This window comes from Nicotiana sylvestris, chromosome 9 (genome assembly GCF_000393655.2).
Source record: "Nicotiana sylvestris chromosome 9, ASM39365v2, whole genome shotgun sequence".
NCBI lineage: Eukaryota > Viridiplantae > Streptophyta > Magnoliopsida > Solanales > Solanaceae > Nicotiana > Nicotiana sylvestris.
This window is the reverse complement of record NC_091065.1, coordinates 13,948,700-13,973,897: the sequence shown is the minus strand read 5'-3', so window position 1 is coordinate 13,973,897 and position 25,198 is coordinate 13,948,700. Positions and strand designations below refer to the sequence as shown.

General features: G+C 38.5%; 2 protein-coding genes across 3 annotated transcripts; one reads left to right on the top strand and one right to left on the bottom strand.

Annotated features, from left to right (window-relative positions):
- Positions 1 to 12,564: 12,564 nt before the first annotated feature.
- On the bottom strand, positions 12,565 to 21,556 carry LOC104217143 (uncharacterized). Of its 2 annotated transcripts, none has more exons than XM_009767299.2 (8): positions 21,255 to 21,556; positions 21,053 to 21,146; positions 16,375 to 16,442; positions 16,129 to 16,175; positions 15,052 to 15,158; positions 13,651 to 13,700; positions 13,058 to 13,140; positions 12,565 to 12,976 (listed from the first exon to the last, which is right to left on the bottom strand). In XM_009767299.2, the coding sequence occupies exons 1-8, from the start codon at positions 21,336 to 21,338 to the stop codon at positions 12,862 to 12,864; spliced, it is 648 nt and encodes a 215-aa protein (XP_009765601.1). In that variant the 5' UTR covers positions 21,339 to 21,556; the 3' UTR covers positions 12,565 to 12,861. The 2 variants fall into 2 exon arrangements, with proteins under 2 accessions (XP_009765601.1, XP_009765602.1); XM_009767300.2 differs by having other exon boundaries at positions 16,381 to 16,442.
- Positions 21,557 to 22,006: 450 nt separating this feature from the next.
- Positions 22,007 to 24,410, top strand: LOC138877246 (uncharacterized). The gene is made up of 3 exons (XM_070156839.1): positions 22,007 to 22,039; positions 22,646 to 22,796; positions 23,896 to 24,410. Exons 1-3 carry the CDS (start codon positions 22,007 to 22,009, stop codon positions 24,408 to 24,410), a joined length of 699 nt encoding a protein of 232 aa, XP_070012940.1.
- The last annotated feature ends 788 nt before the right edge of the window (positions 24,411 to 25,198 follow it).

The following is a 25,198-nucleotide window of genomic DNA, read 5'->3' as shown; positions in this document are numbered from 1 at the left end:
ATCAGGTAATCGGCCTCATAGTCATGAATCAGTACAATATCGCTGCGGCGCGCAACCCGATCCCATAATAACCTCACAACACAGGCCTCGGCCTCACTCAGTCAGAAATCTCTAAAATCCACTCGGGCATAGTAAAACATGATACTCAACCCACAATATCATTTAAAAATGTCAAAACAGAGTAAACAAGGCTGAGTTATGAAAATAGTAGAATACAGCAAGACTGAGTACAAATATAAAGTCAAAACAGTGAGGAATAGTAGTAAAAATTCCCTAAGAGTCCAAAACAGTTGGCACGAGGCCCAAATATGGAATTCAGCCCAAAACATGATAATACTTTCCAAAACACAATGATATCAAATAGTTTTCAATTAAATACGCGGTTTAGCAGTCATATGGGACAGACTAAGTCACAATCCTCAATGGTGCACGACCCCACACTCATCATCTAGCGTATGCGTCACCTCAAAGTAGCAACACGATGTGAAATCTGAGGTTTCATACCCTTAGGACAAACATTTACAATCATTACTTACCTCAAACCGGTCCAAACTCTAACCTACGATGCCTTTGCCTCTCGAATAGGCCTCCAAATGCTCCAAATCTAACCAAAATCAGTATATTATCATCAACTAATGCTAAAGGAACAAATCCCAAGCAAATATTATCAAATTACATCAAAAATCTAGAAATTGGCCAAACCCAAGCCCCGGGCCCACGCCTCGAAATCCGATAAAAATCACAAAATCCGATAAAATCACAAAATCCGATAAAATCACAAAATCCGACAACCCATTCAACCACGAGTCCAACCATACCAAAATTACTAAATTCCGATAAAAATTCGGCTTCCAAATCTTCAAATTATATTTTCAAATCCCTAGGTCCAAATCCCCAATTTACACCTCAAAAACATGTAATCTAGTAAGATTATTCGATGATAATTCAATACTATGGAGTAGAAATGATCACAAGTGACTTACCTCAAGATTTCCCATAACTTCTCGCTCAAAAATCACCCCAAGCCGCGTTCTTTTCATCCAAAAATGTGGGAATGGGCTAAAAAAAAGACAGCTCAATAAAACACGATTCTGGTCGCTAAAAGCCCCATTCCCGTTGCTAAAAGTGCCAAATCTGGTCCCTAAAGGTGCACACCAGATCCTGTTGCACCAGCAATATTTATTTTCAATAAAAAGGCTCTAACTCCACCATACGAACTCTGAATTCGATGATTCTTGTTCCTATGAGTCACAAATAATAATACAAACATATCCCTTCAATCGAAACTCAATTCGGAGCTCATTTGCTCAGTGTGATACCCATTTTGCTCGTTAAACAATTAACTCATGTTTCGCGTCAAAAACCTAATCGCGACTTGATGAAATTAGACCAAACTTTCCAGATTACTCCTATAATTCATTATCAAAATTCCGAAAGTCTCGAAATCAAATTTTGATCTCTAGAACTAAAAATGGACCTTTGGATCATTACATGCTTATGCTCAAAACGGCAAAATCTTCCAAAAACTCTTTTAAAACTTATCCGAGCCTCATAGGACCCCGATCAAACATGCCAACACACCCCATAACATCATTCAAACTTGTTCCAACCTTCGAAATGCTCAAAACAATATCAAAATATCAAATCACCCTCGGTTTCAAGCTTAAGAATTCTAAAACTTCCGAATTCCGAATTCTATCAAAAAGTCTATTAAACCTCGTCCGAATGACCTGAAATTTTGCACACACGACACAAATGGCACAACAGACCTACTCCAATTTCTGGAATTCTATTTCGACCCCGATATCAAAATTTTCACTACCGACCAGAAAATGCCAAATATTCAGTTTCGCCAATTCGAGCCTAAATCTACCATGGACCTCCAAAATACATTATGGATGTGCTCCCAAGTCCAAAATCACCTAACGGAGCTAACCAAATCATAGAAATCTAAATCTGAGATCGAATACTAAAAAGTCAAAACTTGGGTAAACCTTTCAAATTTAAATCTTCAAGCTGAGAATTGTTCTTCCAAATCTATTCTGATTATCCTGAAAACCAAAACCAATGATTTACATAGGTCATAATACATCATACGGGTCTAGTCATGCCCAAGAACTAGCGATCGAAGGACAAATGCTCAAAACGAACGGTCTGGTCGTTACATCCTCCCTCACTTAAACATACGTTCGTCCTAGAACGTGCCCAAAGTTGTTCCGAAAACCATCAAATCGCTAGGTAACCTTACCATGCACATATCTGGGGGTGATCCCAAGTCACCCTATCCCATATAGGTTCGGTAACACAACATAACTGAAATTTCACAATTCACCATAGCCCATAACCTTAGAACCAATTTTCCACTTCCGAAATTGTCTATAAAATCTGAATCTCACATCTACAAACTGAATAAGTCTGAACACATTGTATCAAGCCATAACTGCAATCCAAGATGAAAATCACATGATATACCGCAAAACTCAAACACTCATAGCGATAACTTCTAATCACAACAGCTGCTCAAACAACCCAATTCCGGTAATAAACCTCTTATCAAACCAAAGCCTCATTCCAACACTTTTGTATACTACCAATGATGAATGAAACACGCAGAAAGTCATAACCATTCCTCAGATCAACCAGTCATAGAGCTCTCTCTCCTTCGTCAAGGACTATAGTAAATTTTTAAGCCAAATCCCGATATTATCCTTCCAACATGCTGAAATCGAATTCGATAATATTCATTCTAGATCTCAATGACCTCATCTCATCCAACACAACTACTCTAGTGACATGACACATCGATACAATCTAAATCCATAACCTGTGCGACTCGTGCACCAATAAGCAACAGTCCAAATGTACTAAAATCATGGAAAAATGACTCAAATGAAAGAGTTGTACCACAAGCTCACCAGTACCACCACAACACAATGCTGAGAACCCATCACTCTTCGTAGAACCAGAACACATGAATCTAACCCGAAGGATCATACCTCTACATAACTTCGCTGCAATGCGCGACCCTATCCAAACACTAGTCCATATGAGATACCTCAAGTCACCATGCTCAAAATCATCAACCACGCGCAATTTGATGTCTACTACCAAAAGTAAATCACCAAAACCATGGAGAAGTAAATGACGCAATGCCATGCCATCCCGAAAGAACATATCCAATGCGCAATCAATCATGCAACACCCAAATACCTGTCTCACTCAAATTTCGGTATAAAGCCCAAAGAGAAAAAGCACCATATGTGCATGTAACCAATAACTCCTCGCAACACAGAAGGGTAACTCATAGATCACTCCAGAACACAAATAAGCTCAATGACAATCGAATGGCACATCCCTCAACAATAGCAATTCGGAGTCAACAAAGCCGTCTCGATGCAGAACACACATCCATATAGGTCTACCAATGAAACCCTTATCAAGGAGTTCCTAAAGTTGCCCCTTCAACTTCTTTAAGTCCGTCGGTGCCACACGATACAGTGCCCGGCACCAATCAATACCGAAATCAATAACCCTATCCAGAGGCATACCCGGCAATAAAAAACACCCCCCGAAAAGTCCCTTATCACCAGCACCAAATCAATGGTAAGAGTCTCTACACCGACATCCCTTACGAAGGCCAAATAAGAAAGACAACTCTTCCCAATCATCAGCTGGGTCTTTAACAATGAAATCACCCTATTGAGAACATAACCCATCGAACCTCGCCACTCTATCCGTGGTATCCCCGGCATAGCCAACGTCGTCGTCTTAGCGCAACAATCCAGAATAACACGACACGGAGACAACCAGTCTATACCCAATATCACATGAAAATCTAACATACCAAGCCACAAAGGATCCACTCGGGTCTCCAAACCCCGATAGTCACCACACAAGCCGATACACGCGATCCACAACCACAACGTAACCTATTTATGAGAACTCCCAGTCTCCAAATCCATATAGCACATGAATCACCATATCTGATCCTAATTTCGCCGTCCGAATGCATAACACACCTCTAATACCTAATCATTCTACGAGAGATAATCTAAAAATTCTTCTGTCCACCAAGCAAACTCGAATATCAGCAGTCGATCCAACAAGAGAGATCTGCGATACCAATGATGTATTATTAACTCAATCACATTGCCCTTTCTGAAATGTATGCCCTCATCAAGCCGCACAAATTAGTGATATCATTTACCTAGTCATCTGAAACTGTCCATGCTGCCTAAGAATTTATGACCTTCCTTCTAGAACTGAACCGTGACCTCACACATGCAAATCTCAACCCTACACAACATACCACATATACCATATCATCCTATGATAAATATGAGAACTTCATAATCCACTCCGAGCTACAAGCAACTACATACTCAACTGGCCAAGAACTTTTCCATTTGATCTCGTCTAGGAGAAAATCACTATACATCCCATGCTCCCCATGCCAGTAGAAATGTACACCTCCAACCGTAGTAAAAATCATCAAGAACCCTCCGAATCCCCTTTGCACAAAACCAAACCAACAGGACTGACTCCTTCTAACTCAACCAAGCTACGCAAGCCATCAAAACCTAAGAGCATTGCCACGAAGCACCTGTAGAAACTCATTATCTCATAAACACCCAAAGAACTAATCGTGTCCCTTACCATGTCGATCTGACCTACTACCAAGTTGTCCTATTTATCCTAGTTCCTTCTGAATTACCTTTGAATTAGTACTTCTCCTTGCCATAATACCGCAACCCTCAACCTAGACTCACCACATGAGACCCCAATATAAAACCACACCATCTAAGGCTCATAAGTCGCTGAATACTCTCTCAAATATCCCAACAAGCACCACTTTCAAAATACTTACCCTGAAGAGACTTCTTGCGAATCTAAAGCCATTACCTTCACCTTCATGATATTGATATGTAGAATCCATAATGATATAGAAATGCCACAAGTCTTGACACCCTCCAATGTAAACCTCGGTTTCTAGCCAAATACACATCCTGAAGATCCCCCAATTGTTACATATACATCTTGAATCCATTAGAACCATTCTCGGGAGTTATCCATTCTGCTCAAACCTCAATTAGACTGATCAAATGAACCGAACGACATGTGCCTCATTATAACCACAACGCCTATGGAAGTAACCCCACCTTAACGCAACCAAATAAATTCCCGTTGTATGTACCGTACATCCTCTACCAATCACAACTTAAATTATTCTGTGATTCTCATACACCCATGAAGCATAACATAACCTTTATTAAAATTTCCTTTGCTTGAACCATCCTCGAGCTCAACCCCTGTAAGCCACAACTGATTTGATAGTATACCTCTAACTGAAACAGATACGATACTTAGTCGCGCAATCAACTTATCAACAGCGGACTCCCCCACTTAGCTCAAAGCCATAGGCCAAAACACACAAAAACTCATAATGCCCATACTTTATTACTGCCATAATACCATAGTGAGATTGAAATAAATCCTTCATAATCTCGTGCAACACAAACTATCTAGTACCTCAAATCATCTGCAAATCTTGCATTCACCCTCGTAACAGTCAAGACAACTCTCATACGCGATCCAAACTCAATCTGCAGCACATATAATTCACTGGTAAAGGAGGACTCGCTACAAAATAGCATAGGGATCACACGCCCTCAGGACACTCCGCAGGAGATAAACCGCATGCTTCGTCTCAAACTAACATCTCTTTATACCCTTCCACCGTCATAAACATCATGCAGTCACTTAATCTTCCTGAGTCTGAACTCATATCACGACATGAAATCTACTTCATTCCCCAACTAAACAACATTAAAAGATCCTTCAACACACCCATAACTCGGGGCTATACATCAAATTAAGATGGAAATCAAGCACCAAATAGTTCTTTCTACCCTCAAGCAGACCCTCCTCGTCACAACCAAATCATATGAACACATCTCACAGTCACATCATACTCACCACATAGTCATCCAGTCACAAAAACCCACCAATAAGGACATAAACGGACATATAAGTCCCAAATGCACGGGCTCACACAATCAAAATCTCGGCACTCGAGCCATAGATAAAACCAGGCCTCAGGTTCTCCAGAATGGCCCACATCAACACATAGAGATAACATCTCGCCTCTTGTTCAGGAAATCCCACGCCGTCGATGTACAGCTGATACCGAGCGTTCATGCGCCCATACGAATGCGTGGAAGGAATTTCAAGAGTTACATTTCAAGATGAATCAATAACGCACGATAAGAATTCATGAATGTGGGATTTCCTAAAGGTTCTGCAGCCTCCCGACGATAAGTACAGACATCTCCGCACAGATCTGCGAGACTCTACTTAACCTGCTAATGACTCTTGAAACCTATATAACCTAGGCTCTAATACCAACTTGTCACGACCCTAAAACCGACCTGATCGTGATGGAACCTATCGTGAAACTAGGCCAACCGATACAATTTTTGAACCAACCATTATTCAATAAAAGTCATTTTTAAGCCATTAATTAATCAATAATCTCATAATTTAAGTCTAAATGAACAGTACAAAATAAAAACACAAGCCCGACCTCGGGGTGTCACAAGTCACGAGCATCTACTAAGGTCTGAATACAACGAAGAGTCTGAAAATATACTAAAAACAGTCTAAGAAAGACAAGAGGGAGAAGAGCAGGGCTGCGAACGTCAGGCAGCTACCTTGCTAACTCCAATGACTCTGCCACTAAACAATCAACACCCACTACCGAGTTTAGAAATACATGAATCTGCACACAAGGTGCAGGGAGTAATGTGAGCACGCGACTCAGTAAGTAATAAAAGTAAATGAAAGTTGAGCAGTAAGAAAACATATAATTCCACGTCATAACACTACAACAATTGTAGTACATTGCTCAAAATAGTACAGGAACCATTTTCCTCGTAAAACAACTCAGTTTCAGTAAAACCTTTTCATTTAAAACATCTTTCAATAGTTTCAAACGAGTGATGAAAACAGTAGGAAAAGGATAGAAATGTAAACAACCCACCGGGCAAAATATGTACCATAAACCGCCCCTCGGGCATAATATCAACATAACCAGCCCCTCGACCTACCTCACAATCACTCGTAATCAGCCCCTCGGGCAACACATGGACCAAGAACCGCCCCTCGGGCAACACATGGATTAAGAACAGCCCATCGGGCTACAATATGAAACAATAACAACCCCTTAGGCTACATCACATCACTCCCACTAGGTACCCGCGCTCACTGGGGGTATACATATTCCGAGAGGGGCCCCTTACGTCCCAAGCGCAATAACAAGCCACCTCGTGGCATAATCAAACAGGCTCTTGGCCTCATATCAAGTCACCTCGTGGCGTAACAAATCAGGCCCTCGGCCTCATAGTCATGAATCAATACAATACCGTTGCGGCGCGCATCCCGATCCCATAATAATCTCACAACACAGGCCCTCGGCCTCACTCAGTCAAAAATCTCTAAAAGCCACTCGGGCATAGTAAAACATGATACTCAGCCCACAATATCATTAAAAAATGTCAAAACGGAGTAAACATGGTTGAGTTATGAAAACAGTAGAATACAGCATGACTGAGTATAAATATGAAGTCAAAATAGTGAGGAACAGTAGTAAAAATCCCCTAAGGGTCCAAAACAGTTGGCACGAGGCCCATATGGCATTCAGCCCAAAACATGATAATACTTTCCAAAACACAATGATATCAAATAGTTTTCAATCAAATATGCGTTTTAACAGTCATACGAGACGGACTAAGTCACAATCCCCAACGGTGCACGACCTCATGCTCGTCATCTAGCGTGTGTGTCACCTCAAAGTAGCACAACAATGTGAAATCCGGGGTGTTATACCCTCACGACAAACATTTACAATCATTACTTACCTCAATCCAGTCCAAACTCTAGCCCACGATGTCTTTGCCTCTCGAATCGGCCTCCAAATGCTCCAAATCTAATCAAAATCAGTATATTATCATCAACATACGCTAAAGGAACAAATCACAAGCGAAAATTATCAAATTACATCAAAAATCCCGAAATTGGCCAAACTCGAGCACCGGGCCCACGTCTCGAAATCCAATAAAAATCACAAAATCCGACAACCATTTAACCATACCAAAATTACTAAATTCCGATAACAATTCGGCCTCCAAATATTCAAATCTTATTTTCAAATTCCTAGGTCCAAATTCCCAATTTACACCTTAAAAACATGTAATCTAGTCAGATTATTCAATGATAATTCAATATTATGGGGGAGAAATGATCACAAGTGACTTACCTCAAGATTTCCCATGACTTCTCGCTCAAAAATCGCCCCGCTGCATTCTTTTCGTCCAAAAATGTGGGAATGAGCTAAAAAAACAGCTCAATAAAACACGATTCTGGTCGCTAAAAGCCCCATTCCCGTTGCTAAAAGTGCCAAATCTGGTCGTTAAAGGTGCACACCAGATCCTGTTGCACCAGCAATATTTATTTTCACTAAAAAGGCTCCAACTCCACCATACGAACTCGAAATTCGATGATTCTTGTTCCTATGAGTCACAAATAATAATACGAACATAGCCATTTAATCGAAACTCAATTCGGAGCTCATCTGCTTAGTGCGGCACCCATTTCGCTCGTTAAATAATTAACTCATGTTTCGCGTCAAAAACCTAATCGTGACTTGATGAATTAGACCAAACTTTCCAGATCACTCCTATAATTCATTATCAAAATTCTGGAAGTCTCGAAATCAAATTCCGATCTCTAGAACTAAAAATGGACCTGTTGGATCATTACATGATTATGCTCAAAACGGCAAAATCTTCCAAAAACTCTTCCAAAACTTATCTGAGCCTCATAGGACCCCGACCAAACATGTCAGCATACCCATAACATCACTCAAACTTTTTTCATCCTTCGGAACGCTCAAAACAATATCAAAATATCGAATCACCCTCGGTTTCAAGCCTAAGAATTCCAAAGCTTCTGAATTTCGAATTCGATAAAAAAGTCTATCAAACCTCGTCCTAATGACCTGAAATTTTGCACACACGTCACAAATGATACAACGGACCTACTCCAATTTCCGGAATTCTATTCCGACCCCGATATCAAAATTTCCACTGCCGACCGGAAAACGCCAAATTTTCAATTTCGCCAATTCGAACCTAAATCTACCACGGACCTCCAAAATACATTCCGTACGCGCTCTCAAGTCCAAAATCACCTAACAGAGCTAACCAAATCATAGAAATTAAAATCTGAGATCCAATACTAAAAAGTCAAAACTTGGTCAAACCTTTCAAATTTAAAGCTTCAAGCCGAGAACTGTTCTTCCAAATCTATTCCGATTATCTTGAAAACCAAAATCGGCGATTTACATAGGTCATAATACATCATACGGGGCTAGTCATGCCCGAGAACTGGCGAGAGAAGTACAAATGCTCAAAATGACCGGTCGGGTCGTTAATTACAACCTAATTATTCTTTTAGCTGGATATTATAAAATAGAAATTGTACATCTACTCTCCTTTTTTGTTTGAGTTAGCTAGTGGAACTAGTCGCATACTTGCATCCAAGCTCCTCTTCTCTCTAGGATACCTTGTACAACTCTTCTCTTCCTCTACTTTACTAGTACAGATTGAACATTATTAATAACAAAAGTGCATCCATTAAATAAATAAATAAATAAATAAATAAAGAGCCCACCTCTGTAACCCCATAAACCCCACAAAGAAAAAAATATACAGCGTCATCATCGTTTGTGATATAAAGAGAGAGGGGGAGAGAAGAAAAGTAAGTGATAGACCTATTGTCAATCGGATCCTTGCGCATAGCGAGAGTTTAGTGCATCAAGCTGTTTTTTTTTTTTACAATAATAATAAAATTTATAATCAAATATTTATAGATATATAATAAATTTTTAAAATAAATTTCGACCAAAACTACTAAGTTCACGGAAAACGTATACAACATGGTAGTCACTACTCCATGAAGAGAAGAATAGTGCGTTAATCTTTTAGACTTGAAGTAAGTAGTTATAATGTAAACACAAATTATTATTTATTAAGAATGTCCGACACTTTACTATTTCTAAGGAAGTTTCACATGTTCACTCTGACCAAGACTCAAGTCTCAACGATCAAGTCAACCCACATTAGCTTTCCCTACACTAAACTTTTGGACTAAAAGCTTCTTGTGCACAATTTAAGAATCAAAACAATACCTTTTAATAGCCTGACTTCATCCCAAAACACCCAACATCTTCTCAACATTAACAAATTTCTCAAATTTATTCAGTGACATTTAAGCTCACGTGGTTCGGAGTTGAGAGTGCGTGCATTCTGAAATATATATATGTAACTCTATTTTTACTTATTTTTCACTAATATATACGAGTTCTGAGGAAAAAATCGTGTGGTTTTATCGAACCTGCAGAAACCTTCTAAATCTGCCACTGAGTCCTTTGTTTCCCAGATTTTTCAACCATGTTGAGTTCCACATTTGAGTTGATCTTTATGGCTTCTTCTAATTCACACATTCTATTTTGTTTTTGCAATTTAATCATAGCCATTTTACTACTTGGAAGCTCCAAACCAAGTTCAGAAGAGAAGAACACCAATCTTGATTCTCACATGTTCAAGAGAAGAGAATCACTAGGCACTTCTAAGCCTAAATGTTGCAAAAATATGAATCTTAATTGTGGAGTTAAAAAAATGGACACCACATTTGTCTCATCATCACAAGAATTGTGTAAATTTCAAGTGTATAATTCATCTCCTATGATTGAAAAATCTCATCAAAACATAAATTTCCAGAGTGAAATTGTAGAAGGGGACTCTTCATGTCATGATACAACAAAAGTAGCAAAAGGACTGTCCAGTGGACAAGGCATCTCACGTTCACACAGGGTCCAGAAAAGGGCCGCACCCCAGGGGCGTGATATAACAAAAAGTGACAGTTGCTGAAAATGGCTCAACTGACAGTGCAATGCATTTAGCAAAAATGAGAAAGGAAACAAATTCCAACAATTTTGAGAAAACTAATGATAAAGAAGAGGATGAATTGAGGAGAAGAACTGAAGATTTCATTGAGAAGATGAATAAGTGTTGGAGAGCAGAGAAGTTGAGAACATTTTATCAAAGTCATTGATCTTGTGAGTTTGTGGACTAATAATAGACAATGTAAAAGAGAATGTTGTACTATAATTTTTAAAAAATTAGGTTTTAAATAACCAAATGACAATTTTCTATGAGGAAAATTCATTTTTTTTCTTTTCTTTTGGAACTTGAAGAAAAAAATTGTATTAGCCAAGATACATGCTTTTTATGATGTCTTCGGGGCGGAGCCACGGTGTTGGTTGCGGGTCGGTCGAACCCAATAACTTTTGTTCAAACCCTGTAATTGTATAAAGAAATTCAATGAATATGTACAAATTATTAATTTAGAACCCAGTAATTTAAAAGGATAATAATCCTGAACCCATAAAATTCAAATCCTAGCTCCGCCTCTGAATGTCATGATATTAGTGATGAATCAGTCACTTATGCCTGCATCAAGATAGACTATCTACATCACATCCCTTGAAGTACATCCATTTTTCAGATCATACGTGAACCCAAGATACTTGTTATGATATCATATCAGTGATGAAATTAGAGGGCACAACAGATATTATCAAGCATTTCTGGACCTACGGCTGTTAAGAGGCAGAAAATAGACTGCTTTAATTGAAAAGGAAGCATCTCAAAGTCATTGTTTATTTGTACATTATGAATAAAATAATCCAATAAAAGAAAGCAATAATCTTAGCTTTCACACTGTAACTAACCATCAAAATCCTCAATAATGTCACGATCCATTTTGGGTCAGGACAGACGCTGTGTGAAAATTTTCCCCCACGTCCAATATTTACACCAACTTAATAAATCCATGACATATATTTTTATATATATTGTTATCGAAAAAAAACTTATCTATACTCTGTGTACTAACCCAACAAACATGCAACATAAATTGTTACTTATTACTTGCTAATAGTTAATTAACATACATTTTTGCGTCATTTTATATCCAACCATGACAAACTAATACAGTTTGGTAAAAACAAGAAGCACGAGCAAGCATTTCCTTAGATTAATATATCATAGTCAATTAATACACATTCTCATCTCAATTTATCATTTAACCATGATAAGTTAATGAATTTAATGTAAACACCGAGTGTGACGGGTAAGATTTTACCCCACTTAGTGCTGATAGAATTTTACCTGCATCGATATACACCAAACCACCAGCAAGGCTACCTTTTTTTTTTTTTTTTTTTTGTGCGTGTAAATTCTGGTAATTTTCCTCTATGCCTGTAATGTTTGATTGAGTTGCTCAATCAGTCCAACTCTAGTTCTCTTGTTGCCTTCATTTTCTGCAATATGATCTTTGTTATCCTACTGATTTTTATTATAATTAACTTAAACTGCAAATATTACAAAGGAACAAATAGGAGATAACAAGATTGGAGAATAAAAGAAATAAACAAATAAAAGATGGTTAACTTAACAAGTTATAATATGAACTTCATGTCATTTATATGAGTGCTAATACATGTATAATTATTTTACATTGAATTCAATATAAAAGAATACAGAAGTTATTGCAGAACTAATGTATGGTATTGCTGCTATGAAAAAAAAACATCCACAATTAATGCAGGAAGGATTATTTCCAGTGATACAAGTAAATAAGTAATCAAATGATCCCTATGAGTATTGTCATCCCACAAAATTTGTTGGTTCTTATGTTTGTTAGACATGGACTATCAATCCTTCATCTATGGTAGAAATTCTAATGTGGTTTCGGCTTATAGCCATCGACAGCAAAGTTTCTTGTGGCAACAGGGAGGGCTAACCGAATTCCATCAAGTTCAGGTTTTGCAATTACTTGACAACCTAGTCGTGACCTGAAGACAATGAATATAGCAGACATGAGAAGCTTCAAAGATCATGGAAAATGCTAAAGAATATATAGCAAAGAAGCATACGTGTCGCTGAGGCCAAACGCAAGATCCAACATGTCATTTTCTTCGTCTGTTGGATCTTCTAGCTTGTTATAGTACTCCACATCCTGTCAAACATCAAAGTGTAGATAAGAAATGCAGCATCTTTATGCCCCTAGAGGTTTCGGTTCAGGGGTAAGAATGCAGCACGTGATGTGTGGGCTAGCTGCATGTCACGAGTTTGAGCCATGCCGCAGCAAAAAGCTTGATGTTTAAATGGAGACGAGTAAAGGGGATTAACCCAAATAGCCGCTCCCCTAATCTCTTCAACTAAAAATAGCCGGCGAATGTATAATATATGTATAATTCACGTATAATTGTGTATAATCTATGTTCAATCTATGTATATACCGGCTGGAAAAAGTAAATATTGAATCTGATCGGCTATTTGGGTAACAATGCGAATCCATTATTCACCAAGTTAGGAACTGTGCACTAATTCGGCATCGAGGATTTCAAGATTATCAAAAAAAAATACAGCATATTTATAAGATTAGAACAGCCTAGAGGGTATTGAGTAGCACCAAGCCAAGCAGGAAGCAAAAGCCAATGACATTATCCTGATCATAAATACATACCATAACAATGACATGACACGTGGAACAGGCAAGCGACGCTTCACATGCTCCTGCATCAAAGCACATACTATTTGGTTAAGCTAACAGCAACGCATTTGTTGTGCCTAGAAATGTTAGTACCACAAGAATATCAAAAAGAGTTTATCAAAAAGTGTTTATGTTAATGGCGTTTTGTTTGTCTGATGGAATCCTAAACCACAATAAGAAGACATGCATGAGTCAGTCATTCAATTTTGCCCTAGAAGTATGCATCTGCTGCTCATGGGATTTTCAAGTGCTGAAATTGGACCCTAGTATTAAGAACAACATAAAAACCGTTGTTTAAGTTGATAAGCACAATAGAATTCTTTACAGATGCACTAAAAACTTCTACTCTTCGCATCACCATCGCCACTTTATTAGTGTCTCCAATTTGAAGATGGTGAGCTCCAATGTTACCGGTACTCCTCTCGGAATTTTTTGAGCCCAAACATATCACTAACTTTTAGACAAGTTCAGGACAGGGTTGTGAAAAGCAGTTGCTTCCTCGCTTAAAGCGAGAAGCGAAGCGAGGCGACCCCATTACCGCTTCTGCTATATGAAGCGACTCCGGTAGACAAAAGTGTGCGCTTCCCACTAAAAAGCGAGAAGCGACGAAGCTAAGCGAGGCGACCGAAGCAAGCGCTTCTCTGTTTTAAACACCTGCCAACCTATTTAATTAAAAAAAGAAAGGTGTTCAGTGTTCTTTTATTAAAACACACGACCAGCAGCAACAGAGATTCTAAAGAGGCGACTAGGGTTCCCTTTTCAACTTCAACATACGACCAGCAGCAACAGGTATGTGATGATTTCTTCCTTCTTCTTCTTCTTCTTTTTTTTTGCTTTTTTCTTTCACTGTTTCAGCATCCAAATAGCAGCGAAATGCTGGCGAATTTTTTTTCCCTTTGGTTCTTCTTTCTCAGTCTTCTCCTCTTCGTTGAAATGCTGCTCAGTTCTTCTTTCACTGTTTTTATGCTGCCCAGTTTTTAACAGAATGGTATACTGCCCTTCCTCTTATTTTAATATTTTTTTTTTAAATTCCGCTTCGCTTCTCGCTTTAAGCGAAATGGGGGTTGTCGCTTCACGCTCTTCACAACACTGCTTCAGGAACTTTAGCACATTGTGCTCAACATGCATAATATGATGCTACTCTCTTTTTTTTTAATTTCTTTTACTTTGAGCTTCTTAATTGGTATTATTGCAAAATGAAGTTAGATTTTTACAATACTAAAACATCCAATAAATGCAGCCCAGCTGACTGAAAGTAGTACCTAAATTCACTAGGTCGCCTTAATCATCTTTAGAATATTAGCTAACTTGAGTAGTTGAGGATGATAAGATTCATTTAAGATATATGAGTCAAGATGCCTTAACAAAGCTGACCTTCAAGTTCAATGTCATTTTCATGTGCAGCTTCTAACATAGACATTCCAACAGGGACCTTGATATGCTGCTCTTCTCCATCCTTGTCGACAAAGGTTACAGATATTCTGCGAATCACAAAAAGAGACAGTGGAAAATTAAGTTTGTGGTAACTAAATTAGCGTGGCATAATCTTGTGACATACCATCAAGACAAGATGAAGTTGGAATGTGATCAAGGAGAGAGCAAAGAAGTTCAAACTTACCATCTTATAGAAAGGCTATTAAATCTCTGATAAGAAATCTAGGGGAAATAGTGTGGTAGATGTCAAATAATAAAGTTGAGGAGGAAATGCAGGGTCACTTGTTAAGTAAATTCCCCCAGTTACATCATGTTATTGGGTGCTGAAACAAAATGAGATATTTGCCCAAATTTTAGGTAGTTTTTGGGAGCTCACAGATATAGATTAGTTGGAGTAAATGTGATTATGTTTAGTAATCCTAGTTTGGAAAAGGACAAATCTAAATTTTTATTGGATCAGCTTTGATCAAGTTGCAGCTTAAATCCAAATTGGAGCTTTCACCAACACATACCTAAAGCAATCTCAATCTTGATTAGAGTTGATTTAGAAAAGGCATTACTTTATGCATATACAAATAAACTTTTCTTCCTGTCCATGTATACAGCAATTCTTACTGCTAGTTTGGCTAATTTAAACGATACTACTTCAGTGAAACTCATCTAAAAGAGTAGCATATCAAAGTGTACTCGAATAAGATCTGGACCAACCAGATCTGGATCAATTCGGAAGAAAAAAGAAAGAGAAAGAAGTTAGAAAGACCGAAGCTAATCTACTCTAATCTGCTTTACTCTAAATTAGGAATTTTCCAAAAAGAACTTAACAGACTTTTGAAACTCAAATTCTATTCAACATTTCCCCTTAACCAAGTAGTTCATTCGCCTTTTCATAGAAGACATTAGTAACTAGCAACATAATCTTATCTCGAGTTTAAGGAAAACCCAAGTACCCTCATTAAAGAGAAAAACAAGAGAAAAAGAGAAGAGAATAGCATAAACAATTATTCATGAACAACTTACTTTTTATTTTCCTCATTTCCTGCAGTAGTACAAAATTGTTCACGCCTCTGAAGCACAAAAAAAATTCAGTTCATCAACCAGAGGTGAAAAGATGATGTCACAAGCAAAATCATTCTCTCAAACTCAAAAGAGAAAAGCAAAAAAAGAAACAAATACCAACAAGATGTGGTACTAGAAAGTGTCATAGAAAATAAGCAATTAATCAACAACTCCTAAAAAATACATTAATCTAGCAAAGCCACTGACCAGGACCTGTGTAAAAGGATATTGCGACAAGTGTGTGTACGATGTCCTCGCGATACAAGCTAATGGGACTGCAATTCATCAACAAATAAAAAGTAACTCAGAACATTACATGAAAATAACTCTCTTCAACTTTAACACAGCAGTACGCTGATCTATACCTATGGTAACATAATCATTGACTTTATTCCCAAGAAATACATTTTTAAGGTAATTTCTTTAACTACTGCATTGTATAATTAATATTTTGATAAGTCAGAAGTATTTTACTGATGGCAAACCAAACAGGGTGAAAAGTCTATAATGGCACACCAATAAAACTATATAGCAATTGGGTGTGTGAGTCATCCACCTTCACCTATCATGTTAGCCAATTCTCTGTGCGAAAGAGTTTCTGCGCATCAAAGTATAAGATAAAAATGAACTTTTTTATTTTTGCATCAAAATCATTGTTATGGAATCATCTCCTCTTTCTTTGACCCATATGAACCGAAAGAGGTAAACATAGTTCTCCGTTATTGGGGTCAATATGGATTTCAATAGTGAGGAGACCAGTTGCTTTTCATACCAATATTGCCCTTGAGAGACAGGGTCCATAAAACTAGCATATGATAGATACTAGATCCAACAACAACAACAACTAACCCAGTGAGTTCCCACAAGTGGGCAGAAAGGTTAGAAACGACCCTCGGCTAAAGACAAGATAAAAAGAATCAGTGGCAACAAGTAGTAATAACAAGGTATTAAGAAAACTAAAGCAAAAGAGTGCAATCAAACAGTAGATAGTACCATCAATCCAAGAATAAAGAGATACCATGCTAACACTACTGCTACCAATCTGAGAAAGGAAACAGACACATGCAGCTGCCTACTAACCGTCCACTCTAATTCTCGATCTCCACACCCTCCTATCAAAGGTCATGTTCTCGGTAAGTTCCAATTGCGCCATGTCCTGCCTAATCACCTCTCTCTAATACTTCTTTGGCTTACCTCTACCCCTCCTCATGCCCAGCAAGGTCAACCTCTCACACCTCCTAATTTGGGCATATGTGCTTCTCCTCTTCACATGCCCGAACCATCTCAGTCACGCCTCCCACATTTTATCCTCCACGACGGCCACTCCCACCTTTTCTCGAATAACTTCATTCTTAATCTTATCTAACTTGGTAATGTTTGCATATCCATCTCAACATCCTTATTTTAGCTACTTTTATCTTATGAACACGAGAGTTCTTGTCTGGCCAACACTCCACCTCATACAACAATGTCGATCTAACCACCACTTTATAGAATTTACCTTTAAGTTTTAGTGGCACATTCTTATCACATAAGACACCAGAAGAAAGCCTCCATTTCATCCACCCTGCTCCCATACGATGTGTGACATCCTCATCAATCTCCCAATTTTCCTGTATTATAGAGTCAAGGTACTTGAAACTATCTCTCTTGGGGATGACATGCGCATACAACCTCATATCCATTCGCTACCTGGGTTACATCGCTGAACTTAAACTCCAAGTATTTTGTCTTGGTCCTGCTCTACCTAAAACCTTTAGACTCAAGGATCTATCGTCAAACTTCCAGCCTCTCATTAACATTACCTCACGTCTTGTCAATCAGAACTATATCATCTGCAAATAACATACACTATGGCACCTCTCCTTGAATGTGACACGTCAGTGCGTCCATCCCTAAGGAAAACAAAAATGGACTAAGGGTTGATCCCTAGTGCAACCCCATTACAACCAGGAATTATTCTGAGTCTCCTCTTACTGTCCTAATCCGGGTCTTAGCCCCATCATACATGTCCCTAATCACTCTAATGTATGCTACAGGCACACCTTTAGCCTCCAAACATCTCTATGGAGTCTCTCGGGACTTTGTCGTATGCTTTCTCTAGGTCAAGGAACACCATATGCAAGTTTTTCTTCATAATCTTATATTGCTCCACCAATCTCCTTGCAAGGAGAATGGCTTCCATAGTCGAACGACCCTATATAAAATCGAATTGGTTCTCGAAAATAAACACATCTCCTCACCCTTACTTCTATCACTCTCTCCCAAATCTTCAGCGTATGACTTAACAGCTTAATACCCCTATAGTTGTTGCAATTTTGGATATCATCCTTGTTCTTGTATAATGGAACCATTGTACTCCACCTCCATTCTTCGGCATCTTCTTCGTCCTAAAAATAATGTTAAACAACCTAGTGGGCCACTTCAAGCCTTCCCTAGCCACATTCTTCCAGAATTCCACAGAGATTTCATCTGGTCCAGTCACTCTACCCCTACATATCCTATGCATAGCCCCCTCGACCTCCACAACTCTAATGCGCCTACAAAATCCAAAGTCAAAATGAACTCACTGAGTGCTCCAAATCACCTAGCACAATGCTCTTATTCCTTTCTTCATTCAAGAGTTTCTAGAAATACGACTGTCATCTTCGCCTAATATGCGCATCTTCCATCAAAACTCTGCCCTCCTCATCCTTGATGCACTTCACTTGATCCAGGTCACGGGCCTTTTTTCTCTCACATTGGCTAGCCTATACAACTTCTTGTCCCCGCCTTTAACACCAAACAACAACAACAACGACGACCCAGTATAATCCCACAAGTGGGGTCTGGGGAGGGTAATATGTACGCAGACCTTACCCCTACCCCGAAGGGTCCCCGCCTTTAACACCAAGTTCCATAAACAAACGTTTAAATGCCGAAGACTTAGCTGTTGATGACCGCTAACTTCGCCTCCTTCTTGGCCTTCCTATATCACTCCCTGTTCGTTCTCTTCTGCTCCTCTTCTATGTTCTCCACTATCTTCAAATACGCCATTTTCTTGGCTTCCACCTTTCCTTGGACCTCTTTACTCCACCACCAGTCCCTTTTGTGGCCGCCAAAGAAACCCTTCAAGACCTCTAACACCTCTCTCGCAACTTCTCTAATACAGTTCGCAGTCATGATCCACATGCAACCGGCATCCCCGCTGCTCCTCCATGCCCCCATAGTCAGCAACTTCTCTTCCAATTCTTGAGCTTTGTCTGCAGTCAAGGCACCCCACCTAATTCTAGGTTGCCCTTACACAGCCCTCCTTTTCTTTTTCCTCGGGATCTCTAAGTCCATAACCAATAGTCTATGTTGCATTGTGAGGTTCTCGCTTCGGATAACCTTGCAATCCGTACATAGACCTCTAACACACTTCCTGAGGAGTAGATAATCGATTTGGGTCTTAGCCATCGTACTCTGGAAGGTGACCAAGTGGCAAGTGCTCTTCTTATTTGAAGGCTAGATGCTAGATCCATATGTAATAAATCAAAGTTATATTTTTTATATGCATTTTGGGGATGAATGATGGTAAGGCAAGAAAGCTACCTCGGAGCATGAAGATGGAATGCGACTATAGTACCACCACTGGTTTCATGACTAGTATCGGGTAAAATTTCGGGACAAAATTTCTCTCGAGGTGATAGAGATATAACACTCAAATTTCCATACATTGTCACATGCATCTTAATTAGCATTCTTACGAAAAACAATGTGTGAACCATGGGTAAATTTTGCACTTGAAATAAAATAAAAAAAACATTTATGGAAAACTCTTCCACTAATAGAGAATAAATCTCTATATCCTTGCCTACTAGTTACAAAGTTCATTAGATTCTTTAGCAATATTAGAATGCAAATTGAATTGAGGAACGTTTGATCCTACTAGGAAATATCGGGTGGCGGGCACTTAGTGAGCTATAGAGATAAATTAATGACCCAATAATAAACTTTGAAATCATCTTAGAGAGCGACTATTACATTATTTGGGACCTCAAGGACTATCCTCTACATTCTCCAAGACAAGGAGGTTTTTTATGCAAATAAAATCATTAATTTGAACCATTCGATCATTTATTTAACCAATTCTGAAATGTTGGATCTAAGAGGACACTTTTTCACGCTACCCTTCCCGTCTTTCACGTTTAAGACCCCATTTTCTCCCAATTTACCTTCATTTCTTCATTTCCGTCATTGAAGCTCCCAATAGCATAAAACCTAGCACTCCCCTTTTCTCACCAAAACCCAACTTTATTGCATGAACTCCTTTCTACCGATGACCTAAACCAATAAGTTAGGCTTTGTTTTGCAAGAATCAGATGGATTGAAGAGTATTAGGAAGCCCAAGGTCTGGTTTCGACTTACAAGAGATCTTCCTCTTCCTCTCTTTTATTCATAACTTGAGTGATGCATGCTCAGGCTATCCTTACGATGGTTTGTAAGCTTTCCTAAATTAAAAATTCCGCTGAGGACAATCCTTAAACTAGCCAATTAAATAACCTTAGGGAAATATTTTACAAATTCTTAGCTACAGGGCGAATATAGAGTGTAACTTATGTCTCTTCATCTGAATCCATTAGAGCTTTGGCTCAAACCCGGTAAAATATGTGTTAAACTTTTTACTAATAAGTACAAATAATTGTTTTTCGAACCCAAAAAATTAAATGAGTTGTGATAAAATCCCGAACTCGAACCCATAGAGTCCAAATCCCAGATCCACCCCTACTTAGCCAGTGTATCTTAGATTAGATTTGCTAGCTTAAACCAAGAGGTTTCATAGTAATAAAACCGAAACTGAAAATGAAAAAGGCCATAATTTTACTTAAGTTAACAAAAAACAAATGAGGTTTGCAAAACGTACCCCTGATAGAATTCAAAGGAAACAAATTCCTAATTGGATTCCAGGCCGCTGTGCAATAACTCCTACAACCCACTTTCAGAAATGCCTCACAAGTCTGTAATTACAACAGAAATTCTTCAAATTCACGCATTAAATTTATGCATATATATGTTAGTAAAAAAATCTTTTGATTTATTGCAAAATAACTCGCAGAGCAACTTACAGAGGAAGAATCATGGATTAGAAGGGAGGAAAGAGAGCAACGGGTGAGCCGTTGGGCAAGTCGGAGGCTGAGGAAGCCCACCATTGAAGATGCGATGGGGTCGGTTCAGTGGTATAGTTTCTGCAAAAACCCACCTAAAACCCCTCGTTGAAAATAGAAAGAGTTGGATTTCCGACCTAATATTCCTTCTAGTTTTAAGTTTTAACTCGAGGAGGCTTATACCCTGTTTGATGCATCTTGCTATTGTATCCAAGAATTTCCGCCGGGTGTCCTTTTTAAGGCATCATATTTAACTTTTGTATACATAAAAATAGCCTCGGTGCTATATACTTATGTATAATTTGTTCTAAAGTGCTAGTGTTTGCCCACCTATCAAAACTCTTGTGACTCATTTGGTACGGGGAAAATGGATAATTAATTTCGGAATTAAATTTGAAATTAATTTATTTTATATATAGTTCGGATAAAATCTCGAGATTATAATGTTATTTTTATCCATATGGGAGGGTGAAATAATAATTCCGAAATAACTAATTTTCGGATAATTAATACTGGATAATTTATTTCCCAATCAAACGATCCCTTAGTGATTCAAACTTATTTTTATCCATGACACGAAGGCTGGTCAAAGAATGATGATTAGCAAAGAGGCACGAGTCACAACAGATACGAGCAGAGGCACAAGCAGAGGCACGAGCAAATATTCAAAAGACTCGACGCTCGTACCTATTTAAATCCAAAAATTAAGGAGAATGAATCGGACAGCACAAGAGAGTACAGATACGGTATTTAATAAGCATTAAATACTGAAAACGTTAGAGAATCTATATTGAATTACAATGATTACCATTGTAACGTAGCATTAAATGCCTTTAATTGTTATTATGACAAAGGCAAAACGTATATCTTAGAAATAACTATAAAAAGAGAAGACTGATCATTTGTAAACACAAAAAAAATCACTGAAAAGTACTGAATTACATTGTTTGTTCTGTTCATCTTATTATTATCGAAGCCAATTTCTTTTATTCATTTTATATATTGATTATCAGTAACCCGAGTTCTTTGAAAATAAAGCTTTGACCGAAATTTCACTTTTTGGTTAAACAAATTGGTTCTGTTACCGGGAATCTGATAATCTATTCTTTCTTAGCCTAACCTTTTTTGTTGTATCAACCATGTCAAACATTAATGACAACACTCAAGGAAACCAGGGAAACCATCAACTCCAGGGAAATCCACAAGATGATCGCACCCCGATCCCTTCTCCACAGAGCTCCCCTCGGCGGTCTTGAGAAGGCACTCCTGATGGATCTTATTCAAATACAAATGCTCAATTTGAAAACGATGAAGCTGTCAATGAAGCTTTGCAAAAGCTAATCGCTCAACAGGTCAATAAAGCTCTTGAGGCCTTTGTCAGCCAGTTACCTGTTGCACCACCAACATCAACTCCAAATAACAACACTTTGGAGAACCTTCGTTCTGGACTTGCTAATTCAGGTAGTGGTGGAATCCCTAGCGAGTCACGAGATGGAGAATCAGGTAACTTAGTCAATTCTGATTTATAAAATTTAGTGTTAACATTGCAGAAATAGCTCAAGGAGCAAAGTGACCGCATAGAGCAAATATCTGGAGTACCGCCCGTAATCAAAGGGATAGATATGGATAAATATTCACAACAACCTTGGAAGCCAAGTGCTGCTCCCTCCCAATTCCAAAGAAATTCAAAATGCCCGATATTCCAAAATACGATGGAACAACTGATCCACGAGACCACGTGACTGCATTCACAACAGGCGTAAAAGGCAACGACTTGACCAAACAAGAAACTGAATCAGTATTGGTCAAAAAATTCGGTGAAACACTCACTAAGGAAGCATTAATATGGTATTCTCTTTTACCCCAAAATTTCATAAATTCTTTTGCTGAGCTTGTAGATTCATTTATCAAAGCACATTCGGGAGCTCAAAAAGTCGAAAAAAAAAATGGAAGATATTTTCAAAATCAAGCAAGGGGACTCAGAGTTTCTTAGAGAGTTCGTGGATAGGTTGCAGCGTGAAAGAATGACGTTACCGCGTGTACCAGACAATTGGGCACCTATAGCCTTCACTAGTAAATTGAATGAAAAAGGCTCAGAAGCCACGAGGTGACTCAAGGAAAGTCTTCGTGAATTCCCAACAACAACGTGGAATGACGTTTACAACAGGTATAGCACGAAGCTAAGGATAGAATAAGATATTATCTCACGGTCTCAAAAAGAGGAAAAGGTGAGTTCGAGACGGGCGAAAACCGAAAAAAGATCCGGTAAAACAGATACGAACCATATATGGGCCCAGTGAGAAAAGATTCACGATCAAAATAGGACAATTCAAGGTACGATCATAGATCGAGGAATAGAGAGTCGGGCTCATCATCAAGATTTTGGAATGATCGAAACACGCGAGAGTCGCGGGATGATGATAGAAACTTGAAGGCAAGATTTGGCGGTTATAATTTTAATGTAAGCACTTCCGAGCTCGTAGTTGTTTTAAGAAGCATGGGTGAGAAGGTGTGGTGGCCAAAAAAATGAGATCGAATCCAAACAGGCACAATCCTGATCACTAGTGCGAATTTCACAACGATCATGGTCATAAAAAGGCAGACTGTAGGTTGCTACAAGGTGAAGTTGATCATCTATTAAAGCAAGGGTATCTCACCGAATTATTCAGTGAGAAAGGTAAGCAAGCATACATGAAGAATAGGCAGGATCCCCCTAAACCACCTTCTCCCAAAAGAACCGTTAATATTATAAGCGGAGGTGAAGAAATCAATGGTGTGACGAACACAGCAGCCAATAAAGTTTCAAAGGTCACAATTACCCATGGCAAACGGGTTCGACATGTCTTAGAGGAAGAAAGTATTACATTTGATGATGCAGATGCGGATGGCGTATTAACTCCACATAACGATGCACTGGTAATATCTCTACTTGTACATGATACTAATGTGAAACGAGTTTTGATTAATCCAGGTAGTTCCGTGAACATTATTCTACTAAGAGTACTACACGAGATGCAAGCTGCAGATAAATTAGTACCAAAGGCGCATACTTTGTCTGGATTCGACAATTCCAGCGTTGTAACGAAAGGGGAGATAATACTTACTACATTCGCATAAGGAGTTGTCAAAGATACAAAGTTTCAGGTTGTAGAGATGGAGATGGCTTACAATATGATTCTTGGGAGACCATGGATCCACGAGATGGATGTTGTTCCATCTACCTTACATCAAGTTATTAAACTTCCATCACCATGGGGAATATGTCAAATCCGTGGGGATCAACAGACATCCAGGAGCATCAACTCCGTAGCAGATTCAAGTACAAGAAACGAAGAAAAATAGCAGTTACAGAATCCAATTTAGGATATCACAACACAAGTCTCAACTGAATAAGGGTGAACAGATGTGGACTCAAGGCCTGATTCCATTCAGGAACCAGAGGAAAACGAAAATATCAAAACAACGATTGAAGAACTGGAGGCTGTAGATTAATTTACACAATGGCCTAAAAGGAAAGTCTACGTAGGGGCCAATCTAAGCCAAGACATGAAAGGTAAGTTGATTGAATTTTTGAAAACTAACATGGATTGTTTTGCTTGGTTCCATTCTGATATGACAGGAATACCACCAGAGGTAATGACTCACAAATTAAATGAAGACCCATCATATCCACCTATCAAACAAAAGAAGAGAAAGCAAGGAACTTTCAAAAATCAGGTGATTCAATATGAGGTCCAAAAATTACTTAAAATTGGGTTTATCCGCGAGGTAAAGTATCCTAATAAGTTAGCCAATATTGTTGTGGTACCGAAAAAGAATGGTAAATGTCGAGTTTGTGTAGATTACACATACCTTAACAAAGCTTGTCCTAAAGATTCTTTTCCATTACCACATATAGATCAACT